The sequence below is a fragment of the Anomalospiza imberbis genome, chromosome 26, assembly GCF_031753505.1.
Source record: "Anomalospiza imberbis isolate Cuckoo-Finch-1a 21T00152 chromosome 26, ASM3175350v1, whole genome shotgun sequence".
NCBI classification, from domain to species: Eukaryota; Metazoa; Chordata; class Aves; order Passeriformes; family Viduidae; genus Anomalospiza; species Anomalospiza imberbis.
Genome location: NC_089706.1, coordinates 4,175,706 through 4,191,965, shown reverse-complemented (window position 1 = coordinate 4,191,965; position 16,260 = coordinate 4,175,706). Strand labels below are relative to the sequence as shown.

The following is a 16,260-nucleotide window of genomic DNA, read 5'->3' as shown; positions in this document are numbered from 1 at the left end:
GAATTTCCTTAAAACCTTTGGTTCAGCATAGAAGGCATCAGGTTTCGTCTCCCTTAAAAGACTGAATTCCACAGACCACATTAGAAAGGTGCAGCTGCCCTGGAAAGCAGAAATCTGGCTAGACACCAGGTGACACTTCACAAAATGTAAAATGCAAACTTTACTTAAAGAAAAAGATTAATCAAATTTGATTAATTAAATGAAATTTAATTAAATTAAATTTGAGCCCTGCTTTCACCTGTTTCAGTGCAAGTGATTGCGGCTGCACTTTAAATAGTTCTACAGTTGATCTCCACTCTCCTTTTAGAGTGGGAGAGTCTGATTACAGGGAAGGGAAAGCAGTAAAATTAGTGTTGGGCTGCCAGGCAGTCACTTGGCCCCTTGTGCTCGGGAACTCTGGGGTGTTACTGAGGCTCTGCAAACGCTGCTGCGATGTCCCGGGTGAGAATTCCAGGTAGGTCTGAAAGCCAAGTGTGAGCCAAGGGGCCACAGGGCAGGTTCCAGGCCCTCAGCCTCAGAGATTTGGATGTGTGGTGTCCAGGGGACCTCACTGGGGCCTTTGGGCATTTTTCTTCCTGCTTGGAGACATTTTTGGATAGTGCAGTAAAGAAACTGTGTGATTGTTTAAATCTTCCTCTGCTTGTGCTGAAGGAAAATACTGCCTCTCCTGCAGTGTAATGTGTCCTGTCATGACATCGTTAAATCCCTGTGGAAGGGCTCAGAGGGATTTCAGGGATCTCTGGTCACCCTGGTGAAGCTCAGCTGTGGGGAGCTGCAGCCCCGAGGGGATGGGAGCAGGAGCAGGACCAGCCAGGCTCTGCAGGACAGTGCAGAGGGACATGTGGCAGGTGACTGCAGAGCCCTGAGTGATAACAGCCCCAAACAGCCCTGATAGGAGCATGTTTGGAATTGCAGGGCTGTGGTGCCAGAGACGCTGTCCCAGCACATGAAGCTGGTGTTAAAGCCTAGCCCTGCACCATCAGTGGGAGGTTGTGAACCTTCCCGAGTGTAATTTCCATCCACTAAAGAGATGAAAGGTCAAACTACACATTTGTGGGATGTTTTGTAGGTAAATAATACGTGGAGTCAGGATTCTGGAGCGCGTGTTCCGCAGGCTGGGCTTTGGGAAGTCAGCAGCTGTGATGCCAGAGCTGTGATGCCTGAAGTGCTGGGTCAGAGGGAAAGGGCAGGAGCTGCAGCCTCAGAATGCTGCTGCCACCCTGCCTGAGCAGCAGGGAGGATCTGTGGGACTGCAGTGTCCCAGCTGTCTGATCCTGTTGGGGAATAAGGGGAGCTGTGAGCACAGGGGGATGGAACTCGGCATCTCTGAAATGACCACCCATGCTGAGGGCCACAGAGGAGGGCAGTCAAGAGCAAAAACCAGCAAAGCCTGGAGCTCTGAGTCTCGGGAATATCTGCTTGCGTGGCCAGCAGAAGGCTGTGCTGCCCTCCCTGTGGCCCTGCTGCATCCCTGCAGGTGCAGGGAGAGCCCTTCCAGGCCAGCTCAGCCTTAGCACAGGACTGCAGCCTCTCAGGTGTGGAGTGAGAGGATCTGGGTTCTAGAGGATGCTCCACCTTGGGCACTGCAGGGAGAGCAGGGACTGTGCCAGGCAGAAGCTGTGCCAGAGCCACACTGGGCTGGATGGGTGGGATGGACTGCAGCGGGGTTTGGTTCCACGCTGAGGCATCACCGAGGCTCTGTCGTGGGACAGGCAATGCACAGCGTCCTTCTTTGTGTTCCTCAGTGACAACTTCTTCTCTGCCTTTTCCTTCCAGTACCTAAAGGGGCTACAACACGGCTGGAGGGACTTCTCACAAGGGCAGGGAATGTTGGACAAGGGGGAACGGTTTTAAGCCAAAGGAGGGCGGGTTTAGATGGGTCATTGGGAAGAAATTCCTCCCTGTGAAGAGGGGGAGGCCCTGGCACAGGGTGCCCAGAGCAGCTGGGGCTGCCCCTGGATCCCTGGAAGTTTCCAAGACCAGGTTGAACACGGCTTGAAGCAACCTGGGACAGTGGAAGGTGTCCTTGCATATCAGATGAGCTTTTAGTTCCCCTCCATCCCAAACCATTCTAGAATTCTCTGATTTTTTTATAAGTGGAAGGATTTGGCTAAACTTGTACTTTGCAAATCCCTTTTTAAAGACTGATGCGGCGATAAGGCAAAAAGGCTCAGATTTGAAGGGGCTGATCACAACATCTTTTATTTTGTCTCTGTTTTATCTCAAACAGCAGAACATAAACGTGAGTATTGCTGGGTTCCTCTATGCTCTGCTGTGTTACTGCCTAGACATGATCACTGGAACCAAGCAGCAGTTACATGATCATGTAGATCATGAAGATCATGATCAGGGTGATCCTTCAGCAGCTGGGAAAATGCTGTTTCCTGCCCATCGGTGTTACACAGAATGGTCCCACCTTTTGGTCCTTTGATACAGCACCAAAATATGCAATTTGTTAAATATCATTCTGGCACCCTGAGTGCTGTTGAGAACCCTCTGTCTGTTCTGCTTTGGTCCTCACCTGTGACCATGTCCTGTGTGACACTCGATGGTGAGGTCCATCCTTGGGCACTGATCCTCACCTCGCTTCGTGCCGAGCTGCCAAAACCCACTGTCAGCGCCCCTGTGCTGCCATGCAAACATCTGCTTCTGGGAGCTGCTGCCAGCAGAACCCTTGGGTTCTTGTTTTATGGTGTTCTGTTGGCAGAGAAAGGGCTTTTAACCTTCCTTGTCCTCCTCCATAAAGCTCCAGCCAGCCCTGTGGCAATGGTGGCCCCGGCACCCTTGCAGCACGATGCACGTGGTGGGCAGGGAGTGCCCAGCTGGGAATGCCCTGCCATGGTGGGAGCTGAGTGCTCGGGCTGCCAGCTCTGCCCCCACCCATACCTCTGTCTCTCCCTGACTGCTGCAGCAAGTGGATTTTGGGCTCCCTGGAGCTGTAAGGGCTCTGCCAAATTTCCCCTCTTCCTCCCAGTGCATGCTTCCATAACTGCTCTTCCCAAGGACCTGCTTCTCTCTGGGCCTTTTGGCAGCATTCTTGGACTGTATTTACTTGTCCTGCTGTACTGGGGGTATCAAGGTATGTCTCCAGCCCACCAGGTGTGGCCCAGCCTTGCTGCAAATTTGGGAGGTGGCTCAGAGTCTTCTCTAGGGTGTGGGGGCCACGAGGAAATGGCAGCTGAGCACGGAGCTGCCTGCAAGGGGCACCTGCCTGTTCCAGTGGCTGGGAATCACCTCCCTGTGGGACACTGAACTCCTCTTTGCAGAGATGGACGAGTCCCTGCGCTCCTTTGCCGAGAAGGTCTTTGCCTCCGAGGTGAAGGATGAGGAGGTCAGGGGAGAAATCTCTCATTTTGATGTGGAAGAGATCTGCCCCATCTCCCGCCAGGAAATGACAATGCACATGATGCTCCAGGAGGCCAGTTCCACAGTGGAAATGCGGTGAGTTCCCAGGAGCCTGGGCAAGGAGAGGAGCACAGCCTGCACCTCCCGGCCAGAGCAAACACTGGGGATGTAAATCAAGGCCCTTGGGCACAGCTCACCACACCTGTGGAATAAATCCTTGGTAATCCCAGGGCATCTGTCAGGTACTCCAGGATTTCCTCTCCAACTGCTTCCACTGTTGGACAGAAAGACGCCCTTGGCCCATTCCCGGGGCGTCAGCACAGCAATGGCCACAGCTGGGGAGGGAGACTTGGGGACTCTGGAAAGATGCAACTTCCAAAGCCTGTGGCCACTTTGTGTGCTGTGGCCAGTGCTTCTGGCAGCGCCTGTTTGAGGTGCTCAGAAATCACCAGTGAGTGGGATCGTGATGTGCACAGCTGGAACATGGCTGTGGGAAGTTCCCCTGGCCCTGCAGCTGTGTGTGACCGTGGAACGGGGCTGTTTGCCTGAGCCTTTCTCCGCAGCAGGAAGAAGCTGATCCGCATGAAGACGACTGTGCTGGCACCGCCCGTGGCCCCGGGGGCAGCACCCAGCCTGGCTGTCCTCGAGGAGGCCAGCTCCACCTGCCCCCAGTACCAGAATGTGCCCGACTTCCAGCGGGTGCAGATCACTGGGGATTACGCCTCTGGGGTAGGTACTTCCATGGCTGCTCCCGTTCCACACTGGCCACCCCTCTGGTCCCTGCCTGTCCCTCAGCAGTGCCCAGTGCCCACTTTCAGGGTCAGTTACAGGAGTCTGTACCAGCTGCAGTGGGGAGGGTGTCTGTCAGCTCAGTCTGTGCCCCATAAACATCTGGGGGTGCCCTGCTGCATCCCTGGGGATCCAGAGCCGAATTCCTCAGCAGGAGCTGTGGGGTGCTGCATATTCCCATGGGGTTCTCCAGAGAGGGCCTGGCAGGGCAGGCTGTGCTCACTCTGTCACATCCTCTCTGCTTGCACACAGCTCTGTCTGAGGTCTGTGCACATCCAAGGATCCCAGAACAGCTGAGGGATGTCACCAAGCCCTTGGTACAGGCAGGGTCACCTAGAGCCACTTGACCAGGACCGCTATCACATCCCAGGCTAATCCTGCCTCCTTCTCCTCCTCAGCCTCTTATTACATTTGTGCTGCTTCTAAGAAGCTGCTGGAAGGTTGTTCAGCCTGGAGCTGCCTGGCAGAGGGGATCTGGAAATCCCTCCCCGCTCAGGCACTGAGCACATTCCCCCTGCCACGACTGTCCTAGCTGGGAGTGCTGGTTTCCTGGCCTACTCCACTCCAGTCTCTTCTGACTGCCCAAAACACTTGTCTGTGCAGTAAATCAAAAATCATTGACACACAGGGTTACTGCATGTTGTTGTTCCTGCTTCAGTTTCAGCCCGGGCTCCAAAAATAGCTTTAATGTTTTGCCCAGGCCTGGCTTCCATTTCAGGGTCAATTACTGATTGCAGTGAGGAATGTAAGTGGGGGTGACATCAGAATTCCCTGGTTCTGCAACCAGGAGCTTCCCTTTGTCATGCCTGGGTCTCTGCCTATCATCCCTTCCTCGCCCTGCTCAGGCAGGGCAGTGGGACATTGCTATGATATTATTTGATATATGAAATGATGAGATATATGAGATATGATTACATGATATGGCAAGAAAGTTGGAGAGGGACTTTTTATAATACCATGTAGTGACAGGACAAGGGGGAATGGCTTCCCACTTCCTGAGGGCAGGGTTAGATGGGATATTGGGAAGGAATTCTTCCCTGTGAGGGTGCCCTGGCACAGGGTGCCCAGAGAAGCTGTGGCTGCTCCATTCCTGGAAGTGTCCAAGGCCAGGTTGGATGGGGCTGGGAGCACCCTGGGATAGTGGAATGTGTCCCTGCCCACAGCAGGGGCTAGAACAAGATGAGATTTAGGATCCCTTCCAGCCCAAGCTGTTTTTTGACATTTATCTTGCCGTGACCAAAATCTCCCTCCACTTGGGTGCACCGGGGTGTCTCTTGGACACACTCATGTTCCAGCTGTGTGGTTGCCTTCAGCATCCCCTCCCCTGCAGGTGACAGTGGAAGATTTTGAAGTGGTGTGCAGGGGCCTGTACCGGGCGCTGTGCATCCGTGAGAAGAACATGCAGCAGTCGCTGCAGAGGTTCCCCAAGACTCCCTCGCAGTACCTGCGTGCCATCGAGGGCGAGCCCTGGAAACCCAGTGACGTTGGCCCAGGTACAGCCAGGCACCCCAGGGGCTTTCTCTGCCTTCGGCATGGGGCAGGACTCAGGACTCCCAGGCCCCTCCTTGGTGTCACAGTGGTGGGGTGTCCCTGCCCGCTGCATGGAGTGGGGGAGCAAGGCAGGCCTGGGAGGTTTGGGCTGGCAGCCTTATGGAATTCTCCTTTTGCTGCAGTGTTCACCCCGCCAGTGAAGGATGGACAGGATCCCCTTGACAGTGGGAAGCTCCCCGAGGACCTGGGATACCACGTGCAGATGAAGGATGGGATAGTTTATGTCTATGCAGACAAGGCAGCGGCTGAGAGAAATGAGCCAAAGGACCTGCCCTACCCCAGCCTCGAGCACTTCATTGATGACATGAACTTCCTCCTGGTCCTGATTGCACAGGGGCCTGTGTAAGTGCACAACCCACCTGCCTCGGTGGGCAGAGGGAGGTCAGGACAGCCCCCTCCCTTTCCTGGCAAGAGGGAGGAACCCACTGGTGACACACCTGGCTGTGCAAGTGTCCTCAGCACTTGTCAGCCCTCTTGGTTTGGGTCTTAAGCAAAGCAGCACTCAGGGGCTGGAGACAGGACCTGCAGGTAGGTTCCCAGCTGGCCAGCCTTCCTTCAGAGCTCTGTAATAGAGCCACGGGAGGCACCTCAGGGGAGCAGGGCTGGCCAGCATGAGCTCCTCCACCCCAGGTGGAATCTGTGTCCCCGTGCTGAAGGGTGAGGAGCCCAGTGACCGTTCTGCCCTTTGCTCTCACCAGGAAGACCTATGCTCACCGGCGCCTCAAGTTCCTCTCGTCCAAGTTCCAAGTGCATGAAATGCTCAATGAGATGGAGGAGATGAAGGAGCTGAAGAACAACCCCCACCGTGACTTCTACAACTGCAGGAAGGTAAAAGGCAAGGCTTAGAGCCCCAGGGACCCTGGAGAGGGGCTGTTGTGGTGCCTGCCCCTCCCTGGGAACTGGATGTTAGAGTCCACGTCTGTAGCAGCAGCATTGCTCCTGTGAATGGGATGTGCTGCCTTCGGTGCTCTTGGCAAAGTTGTGCCCTCTGGCTGTGTTCACCTGCTGGGCTGAGCCCTGCTCCCCACACAACGTGCTCACCTGAGGGGTTTGTTCACACCCCGAGATAGTACCCGAGCATCCCAGCTTGAAGCTGTCCTATCGGTGCTGGGATCCCTGACTTGGGAAGAATGATGTACAGTTCTCCAATTATTTCAGAAGGCTAATTAATTACTTTATTATACTATATTATACTATAACTTTATTACACTATATTACACTTACAAGAACTATCACTAACTACCTAACTAGAAAACCCGTGACTCTCTGCTGAGAGTCCCGACACACACGTGGATCCAATTGGTCAATGAACCCAAAGCACCATCACCAGAATCCAGTCAAGCAATCACCTTGGCTAAACAATCTCCATATGACATTCCCCATGGGCACAAACAGGAGCAGTGAATGAGATAAGAATTGTTTTGATTCTCTTTTCTCTGCTTCTTTCACAGCTTCTTTCAGGAGAAATCCTGAGAAAGCTACGTCTCTCTCTGTTCAGAGGACATGTGAATACCACACTGTCCGTTTTCCCAGGTGGACACGCACATCCATGCTGCAGCCTGCATGAACCAGAAGCACCTTCTGCGTTTCATCAAGAAGTCCTACTGTGTGGATGCCGACCGCGTGGTCTATAATGCCAAGGGCAAACAGCTCACCCTGAAACAGCTTTTCCAGCAGCTCAAACTGCACCCCTACGACCTGACAGTGGACTCCCTGGATGTCCATGCTGTAAGTGGTAGGACATTTAATGTAAGATCACTCTTGGGCCACTCTTCCCCCCATGGCTCTTGCCTTCCCTGTGCACCCACACTTGCTAATATTCGTGTCAGCGTGCAGCAGCTCCTGGTTATGCTGTTTTGGGTGTTTTGGCTCAGCCCCTGCTCCCTGCCAAGCTGTGAGGGCAGTGTTTGAGCCTGATCTCCCTGCCCCAGGGCCGGCAGACATTTCAGCGCTTTGACAAGTTCAATGACAAGTACAACCCCGTGGGGGCCAGTGAGCTGCGGGACCTCTACCTGAAGACGGAGAACGCCATCAACGGCGAGTATTTTGCTACCATCATCAAGGTATGGAGAGAGGGGAGGAGAACAGGGTGAAGCTGTGCTGCTGCTGTGGCTTCCCTTGCCATGGTGTGCTCTGGTTTGCAGGAGGTTGGCTCTGACCTGGAGGATGCTAAGTACCAGCACACAGAGCCCCGGCTCTCGATCTACGGGCGGTCGCCTGAGGAGTGGGCCAAGCTGGCCAGCTGGTTCAACACCCACCGGGTCTATTCCCCCAACATGAAGTGGATGATCCAAGTCCCCAGGATTTAGTACGGGCTGTGGGGCTGAGGGAGCACTGTGCCTTATAGATCCCTCATCCCTGAAAGGGTTGTGGGGACGGTGGGCCGTGTTGTCCCTCTGGCAGCAATTAATCCCTGTCTCTGTCCACAGTGATGTGTTCAGGTCTAAGAATTTCCTTCCCCACTTTGGGAAAATGCTGGAATATATCTTTGTTCCTGTGTTTGAGGCAACTGTCAATCCCCAAGCCCACAAAGAGCTGAGTGTCTTTCTACGCCACGTGAGTGTCACCTGGTGATGTTGTCGGGTGTGGGGAGAATTCACATTCCTGTTGGTGCACAGGAAATGGGGCATTGGCCCTAACACGGAAAACGCCACCAGTGGGCCGGGGGCTCTGCCTCATTCTGGTGAAGGGAGGTGTGGCCAGAAGTGCAGGGAGGGGTCAGACTGCTTGGGCTGGCTGCTGCGGGGCTGTGGGTTGTCATCCACTCATCTCCTGGGGACGTGTGAGCTTTATTCCTGGTCCTGGACAGTGCTTGGGGGGTGTGAGGAGCGAGGTCTGCAGCCTTGCCCGACCCTGCCCTTGGGAGGCACAGGGGCAGAACCGGGCTCTGGTGAGCTGTGGTGGGGCAGAGTGAGCCCACCTGGGCATGACGAGGTGGGGAGTGTAAGATGCACCTTTTTTGTTCCCTTGCCAAGCAGATCACGGGCTTTGACAGCGTGGATGATGAATCCAAGCACAGTGGGCACATGTTCAGCACTAAAAGCCCAAAGCCAGAGGAGTGGACTTCCCAGAAGAACCCATCCTACACCTACTACATCTACTACATGTATGCCAACATCCTGGTGCTGAACAACCTGCGCAGGTGAGGCCTGGGATCTGCCAAGGGGCTGCCTCGTGCCTTGCCTCAGTTCTTTGATTGTTGGTGTGGAAGAAGTGGGGCTCTCCTCGCTCTGTATTTGGAGCATCACATCCCAGAGCAATCCAGACACCCCTCGGTAGGAGGGGTGATGGACTGGGGAGAAAGTTCAGGGATTGCAGAGATGCATCTATTGCACACACACAGGAGAAAAGAGAAGGAGTAATGTGCTCCTAGGTCAAGCTGGATTCCTGGGGACTCATGGCAGGGGCAGAGCTGGGCCTGAAGTTGGGTCCAGCCACCCAAGCCTGCTGTTTGCCCGCTCTGAGTGCTCCTTCCCTGTGCCCAGGCAGCGTGGCATGAACACGTTCCTGTTCCGCCCGCACTGCGGCGAGGCCGGAGCCCTCACACACCTGCTGGCAGCCTTCATGACAGCTGATAACATCTCCCATGGGCTCAACCTCAAGAAGGTACGTGGAGCAGGCTGCCAGGAGCAGCCCATGCATGGCAAAGCAGGAGAAGTGCTCACACTGCCTCAGGTAGCTGGCAGTTACCTGTGCCTCTGCTTTACCTGGACGCAGCCTGGCTTCAGGCAGATGTTAAATGGCTCTCTGGGCTTCTCCAGGCATGTTTGGGGATGTGGCTAAGCAGTGTATTAGATTTTGGGGGTTTAGCTTCACAGACCCATCACAGAATATGTTTGTTATCACTGGAGCCAGCTGAGTTTGATATCAGACAGCTCCTTGGCCTCTTCTGCTCCTTAGCCTGAAGCACTGATTGCTGGCTGGCCCATCTCTCTCCTTGCACACAATTCCCTGGCTGGGACCGGCCTGATCTGGAGAGGTGGAAGGCGCAGCAACTTTATCCCTAACGTGGTACCTCTGCTCCTCTCTGCAGAGCCCGGTGCTGCAGTATCTGTACTTCCTTGCCCGAATTCCCATTGCCATGTCCCCACTCAGCAACAACAGCCTCTTCCTGGAGTACGCCAAGAATCCCTTGCTTGACTTCCACCAGAAAGGGCTCATGGTGTCCCTTTCTACAGACGACCCCATGCAGTTTCACTACACCAAGGTACAGTGTGAGCTGAGCACTGGGGCTGGGACTGTGGGGCTGGCAACTGTGTGGGCCTCAGTTTTTTTGGGAGCCAGTGGCACTTGCAGAGGGTCCAGCAGGTAGGATATTAGGAAAAATTTCTTCACTGAAACAGGGGTCAAGCATCTGAACAGGCTGCCCAGGGCAGCGGTGCCTGGAAGTTTTCAAAAAATGAGAACACGTGGCTCTTTGTGATATGGTTTAGTGGGCATGGGGGTGTTGGTTGAAGGTTGGACTTGATCCTGGAGAACTTTTCCAGCCCCAGTGATTCAGTGCTTCTTTGAGCTGTGGGACAGCCCCTGCAGAGCACGGGCTGTGCTGGCAGAGGCTGCTGACCCCTAACCCTGTGCTGCAGGAGCCCCTCATGGAGGAGTACGCCATCGCTGCCCAGGTGTTCAAGCTCAGCACCTGTGACATGTGCGAGATCGCCAGGAACAGCGTCCTGCAGTGCGGCCTGTCCCACGAGGTGGGTGTCCTGTCCCCAGAGGGCTGTGTCCTGCAGTGTGTCCTGTCCCACGAGGTGGGTGTCCTGTCCCCTGAGGGGTGTGTCCTGCAGTGTGTCCTGCAGTGTGTCCTGCAGTGTGTCCTGCAGCGTGTCCTGCCCCATGAGGGGTGTCCTGTCCACTGAGGGGTGTCCTGTCCCCAGAGGGCTGTGTCCTGCAGTGTGTCCTGCAGTGTGTCATGCAGTCTGTCCTGCAGTGTGTCCTGCCCCATGAGGGGTGTCCTGTCCCCAGAGGGGTGTGTCCTGCAGTGTGTCCTGCAGTGTGTCCTGCAGCGTGTCCTGCAGTGTGTCCTGTCCCCTGAGAGGTGTCCTGTCCCCAGAGGGCTGTGTCCTGCAGTGTGTCCTGCAGCGTGTCCTGCCCCATGAGGGGTGTCCTGTCCCCTGAGGGGTGTGTCCTGCAGTGTGTCCTGCCCCATGAGGGGTGTCCTGTCCCCAGAGGGGTGTGTTCTGCAGCGTGTCCTGCCCCATGAGGGGTGTCCTGTCCCCAGAGGGGTGTGTCCTGCAGTGTGTCCTGCAGCGTGTCCTGCAGCGTGTCCTGCAGCGTGTCCTGCAGTGTGTCCTGTCCCCAGAGGGGTGTCCTGACCCCAGAGGGGTGTCCTGTCCCCTGAGGGGTGTGTCCTGCAGTGTGTCCTGCCCCATGAGGGGTGTCCTGCCCCATGAGGGGTGTCCTGTCCCCTGAGGGGTGTGTCCTGCAGTGTGTCCTGTCCCACAAGCTGGGTGTTCTGCAGTGTCTCATATCCCACGAGGTGTGTCCTGTTCCATGCAATGGTGTCCTGCAGAATGTCCTGTCCCATGAGGTGTGTCCTCTCCCACATCGTGGGTGTCCTGTCCCGTGAAGAAGGTGTCTTTCCCACGCAGGGGGTGTCCTGCAGTGTCTCCTGTCGCACGAGCTGTGTGTCCTTCTGGGGAGGTCCTGCCCACGGCCTGAGAATGGCGACCAGCTCCGCTCGTGGGCTCAGGGCTTCCCTCGGGCGCTGCCAGCGGGGCTTCTGAGGTCGGTACCGCTGTCTTTGCCTCTGGCAGGAGAAAGTGAAGTTCCTGGGTGAAAACTACCAGGAAGACGGGCCCGATGGCAACGACATACGGAAAACGAACGTGGCCCAGATCCGCGTGGCCTATCGCTACGAGACCTGGTGCTACGAGCTCAACCTCATCGCCGAGGGGCTGAAAAACGAATAGGCGGGGGCCGGACCGCGGGGCCGGGGCAGGGCCGGACTGTGAGGGGGGCCGGGGCCGTGCCAGGGCTGTGCCGGACTGTGAGGGGGGCCGGGGCCGTGCCAGGGCTGTGCCGGACTGTGAGGGGGGCCGGGGCCGTGCCAGGGCTGTGCCGGACTGTGAGGGGGGCCGGGGCCGTGCCAGGGCTGTGCCGGACTGTGAGGCCCCGGGGCAGCGCAGTAAAACCCCGTCTGTGAAGCGGCTCCGAGCGCCTGAGGGAAAGGGGCGGAACCGTCTCCTGAGTGACAGCCACTCCAGCCAATGGGAGGCGGATCTGTCGCCCTGAGGCGGGATGGGGGTGGGACCTCACCTGAGTGACAGCCACGGCAGCCAATGGACGGCGGCTCCGTGAGCGCTGGGAGTGTCCTGTGGGAGCGGACCGAGGCCGCGGAGAGACGGGACGGGGCGAGGCGGGGGCGGGGCCTCTTTCTGAGTGACGGTCACGTCAACCAACGGGGAACGGCTCCGGGCACTCTGGGGCGGGGAGGAGGCGGGCTCGCCAGTTGAGTGATGGCTAGAGCAGCCAATGGGAGGTGGTTCCGTGCGCGCCGGGAGCGTCCTGCGGGAGCGGGGCCGGGAGCGGGCCGAGGCCGCGGTGAGACGGGGCGGGGGGCAGCGGGACCGGGCGGGGGCTACTCCGGGAGGGCGAGTGGGTGGCCTGGGGGTTTGGGGCTTAGCGCAGTCGCGGCCAGGCTCGGGGCTGCGGGCCCCGAGGGGTCCCCGTGTCCCGGCTGCGGACAGGCGGGCAGCGGCCGGTGCAGCATCTTGCCCGTGTCTGAGGGGCCGGAGGAAGCAGGTGCCTGCTCCAGCTGCCCGGAGGAGACCCGGCTCGCCAGGGCAGCCGGGCTTGGCGTGGGTTCGTCTCCCCCACTCGTGCCGATGCCTGCAGGGAGGGTGCCGGGCGGGGGTGTCCGGTGATGGGCGCAGGCGGACGCACGGGAGGGCCCCGCGGGCCGTCGGGGAACGCTTCTCCCGGTGAGGGCGATGGAGCCTGGGCTGCCCGGGGCTGCTGCAGGGTGTCTCCCCGCGGGATGTCCAAAAGCCGGCCTGCTGTAGGTGCCCCTGTGTGAGCAGAGCGGGTCACACCTGCAGAGCTCTCTCCCAGCGCAGCACTCTGGTTCTGTGCAGAGCTTTGCGCCCTGCTGGGCTGTGCTGCTTCAGGTCTCGCTGGGTGTTTGTGCTTTGTTGCGCTGAGGTGCGGGGGGCCGGGTGGGTACAGAGCTCCAGCTCACTGCATGCACACACACACACACCTCTGTTCCAGTGACATGGCCTGCTGGGAGGGGACCTGGCTGTGACAGGGCACTGGTGCAGCAATTCCTCCTCGCAGCTGGGACTGGCAGCAGCCAGTGATGGAAGGAAAGTAGAAGAGAAGTAGGAGGAAAACCAGCCCCTGGAAATGTGTATTTGAGCACTGGTGGCTGGAGGATCTGACCTGGATGTGACCTTGAGTTCTAGTGCTGTCCATTGCTGCTTGGCAAAATCTTTATCTCAGTCTTCCATTTGTAATAATCTAATATGGATGTGACTCAGTGGCCAGCTCTGGAACACATTATCTGAATGGTGTCTGAGAGGTTTTCTGGTGCTGCCTTAGTCTGCACCCTTTGAACCTCCTGGGGCAGCTGTCTCAGTGCTGCTGAGACATTCCCAAAGGAATGAGTAGTTGGCTGTGGCCCCACACAGCCTGTCGGGGGTGGCCCATGTAAAGCCACACAGGCTTTGTGACTTTCCTTTGGAACCTCACCTCTGATGGTGACACCGAGGAAGTGCTCCAGGATAAGTCATGATTGATTTTTAACTCCATGCCCAGCTTGTGCCTCATTTCTGGTGTGCAGCTGCAGCATTCCTGGGGCTGGCAGCCAGCCCGGGGTGTAGGGGCTGAGTCAACTGCTGTTGTCAGTATTGCTACCCTGGGCATTCAGATACTGTGACTCAGGTTAAAAACCCACGACTTTAAAAATAGTACATTGTGGGTTCTGTCCATGTGCACCCTGGTGTAGCAGCCTTCAGGGCTTGCATGTTGGAAGTGCTTTGGTTTGGGGTATTTTTATATCTTGAGGAAAAAGTTGCTTTCAAGAAGTTGAATTTCATCACTTTAGAAAAGGACAGTCAGTAGAAAAATCTTAGGACCCATGAGGGTCAGACTTAACCTCCTTTTGCCGTGTAACTGGGATTAGCAGCACATTTTCTGTGTCCAGGGGCTGTGGCCATGGATCTGATGAGGCAGAACTGCCTGAGCAGGAGATGCAGCAGCATGGAAGGAGTTAATACCTCGTGGTTAGAGTAGCTTTGTATCGAGTTGGAAATGACTAAGCACTCTGCATTCCTGGAGAGTTACTTATTTTGATATAAAATCATCTTGTTTGGTACTGCCCATGTCTTTGAGACATCAGCATGGCAGAGCTGTTCAGAGGAGCTTCAGGGTTGTTCTGGAGAGGAACAGGATGGGAGTAGCTGAGAGCTCTGGAAGGGGTCTTTTCCCTCCAGGAACGAGCTGCCAGCTTCCCTAGGCTGCACAAGACCAGAAACTGCTTTTTATTTGCCTGCTAACACAGGAGGCTTGGCGACAAGGGCTCTGGGGTGGTTTAGGACTGCACAGCTTTCACAAAAGGACTGAGATTGCCTCAGAGCTGCACGGGCTGGTCCAGGCGGTGTTTGTGTTCCCAGGAGCAGGACAAGGTAAGGTGCTGTGTCAGTGCCTCTGTTCTCTCTGTGTCTCTGCTGCAGGGTGCTCGGGGTGCTGGGGGTTCCAGCAGCACAGCTGGTGGGGGGGCCTGACCTCAGCACTAGGCAGGGATTTATTCTGGAACAGCAGAGCTGGCAGCTTTCTCTCCTTGGGAATGTGGTTTCAGGAAATGGAATTGTCTCCAGGCTTTGCATGGAAAATGTGTAGTGTGCTCTCTGGATTTCAGGGCTGGAAAAAGAGTCAGGGCTACCTGTCACGTGCTGGGAACGTGCCTTATTTTTCTGCTTTGGGAGCTTCCAAACAGCGTGGGTCAGAGAGGCGGTCGTTTGGCAGAAATGGGTGATGTTTTGTCTAGAAATTATGTAATTTCCCCCCAAACTGCTGCTTCCAGTGAAATAATTCAGTATTCTTAACTACACTGATCTCGTCTAAGTTCTGATGCAGTAAGGATGATAAATTTAGCTTCTCTGGAAATACTGGGAAGTGCACTGGGGCCACTGAAGGAGTTTGGAAGGGGAGGTCAGGATGGAAGCAGTCACAAGTCTGGTTATTCTGTGACAGGAATCATTTGTACAGTGCTTGATACAAGCGCTGGCTGCCTGACCCAGGTGGTCTCTGCCAGCTCTGTGTCCCTGAACCGTGTTGTAGCCTGTCCTGGACTACGTTTAAGAGTTACTTAACTTGGATCACACCACCCCAGTGTGCTCTTTCTTCACCAAAGATCAGTCTCTCCCTTTGCCTGGGCTCACGTGATGAGCTGAGATTAAACGCCTGGTTCTTGATAGCAAGCCTGGGCAGGTGAAAAGCTGCATTCCTCTCTTCCTTGCATGGCTGTTTTGGAAGAGACAGTCCAGGGAGCAGCACTGAGCAGAGAACTTTAGGTTTGTGCTCAGCTGTCTGTGGATCCCATTCCTGCATGTCCAAGGCTGGGTTGGACAGGGCTTGGAGCAAACTGGGACAGTGGAAGGTGTCCCTGCCATGGCAGGGGGTGGAAGGAGATGAGCTTTAAGGTTCCTTCCAGTCCAACCCAGCCCAACCCATTCTGGGATTCTGGAATTCCACGTGCTGGCCAAGGCTGAGCTTCTCCTCCACGTTTCTCAGCTCCTGGTTGTGCCTTACCATGGGAGCAGGGACCTGGGCAGGGGGAGAGGGCAGGAGCATTAGGCCTTGACTTCAGCCATGGCTTGAGAAGAGGAAGCAGAAATGGATCTGTCTGTCTGGCTGGCTGTCTGTCTGGCTGAGGAAGCTGCAGCACAGGCAGTTTTTGTTGCAGCCTTCCCGACGTGAGCCGTGGCAGGAAGGATGTGGGGTGGGCTGGCAGCCAGCAGAGCTGCCCAGCTTGGGCACAGCAAGGGTGGACCCACCTGGAAAGCTGTGCAGGGCTACTCAGCCTCCTCTGCGCAGTCATTTGTCCTCATGGATGGTGGTGGATGTCAGGAAAAGGTTCTTCCCCCAGAGGGTGCTGGGCACTGCCCAGGCTCCCCAGGGAATGGGCACGGCCCTGATGCTGCCAGAGCTCCAGGAGTGTCCTGTGCAGGGCCAGGAGCTGGACAGGATGATCCTTGTGGTTCCCTTCCAGGCATATTCTGTGATTCTCTGCCAGGCTGCTCCCAGAGGAGCTCACAGCTGGAGATTTAGGAGAAAGCAGCCAGTGCTGTTGGAAACAAAGCAGCTGTGGGCATGGGCTGTGAGTGCAGGTGCTGGACTGTGGATAAACCCAGTCCTGTGGATAAACCCCTGCTCCACCCCACAGGGTCCTTTGGATGCTGCTCCCTGTCCACCCCTGCATCCAGCAATGCTGGTTTGAAGGCTTGGCAGGTCCTGGAGGATCCTGGTGTGAAGCTGGGCTGCTGGGGGGGCTGTTTGAGCCCTGTCCCCCCCCAGCTGTCCCCAGCAGAGCCTGTCCTTTGCCAGCCGGTCCTGGGGAGCATCCCGGAGCTGCAG

At 56.4% G+C, this 16,260-nt stretch overlaps 2 protein-coding genes across 2 annotated transcripts in view; both read left to right on the top strand.

Moving 5' to 3' along the window:
* Positions 1 to 298: 298 nt before the first annotated feature.
* AMPD1 (adenosine monophosphate deaminase 1) lies at positions 299 to 11,688 on the top strand. The gene is made up of 15 exons (XM_068173202.1): positions 299 to 454; positions 3,267 to 3,441; positions 3,909 to 4,074; positions 5,465 to 5,627; positions 5,808 to 6,027; positions 6,384 to 6,513; positions 7,219 to 7,413; positions 7,617 to 7,748; positions 7,830 to 7,993; positions 8,115 to 8,241; positions 8,664 to 8,827; positions 9,171 to 9,291; positions 9,719 to 9,892; positions 10,269 to 10,379; positions 11,439 to 11,688. Exons 1-15 carry the CDS (start codon positions 433 to 435, stop codon positions 11,592 to 11,594), a joined length of 2,220 nt encoding a protein of 739 aa, XP_068029303.1. The 5' UTR covers positions 299 to 432; the 3' UTR covers positions 11,595 to 11,688.
* A 453-nt stretch (positions 11,689 to 12,141) lies between these two features.
* DENND2C (DENN domain containing 2C) overlaps positions 12,142 to 16,260 on the top strand; it is a 29,969-nt gene continuing 25,850 nt past the window's right edge. The window contains 1 exon segment of the mRNA XM_068173201.1: positions 12,142 to 12,225. Within this exon segment, the coding sequence (XP_068029302.1) occupies positions 12,157 to 12,225 (69 nt within the window). The 5' untranslated portion in view covers positions 12,142 to 12,156.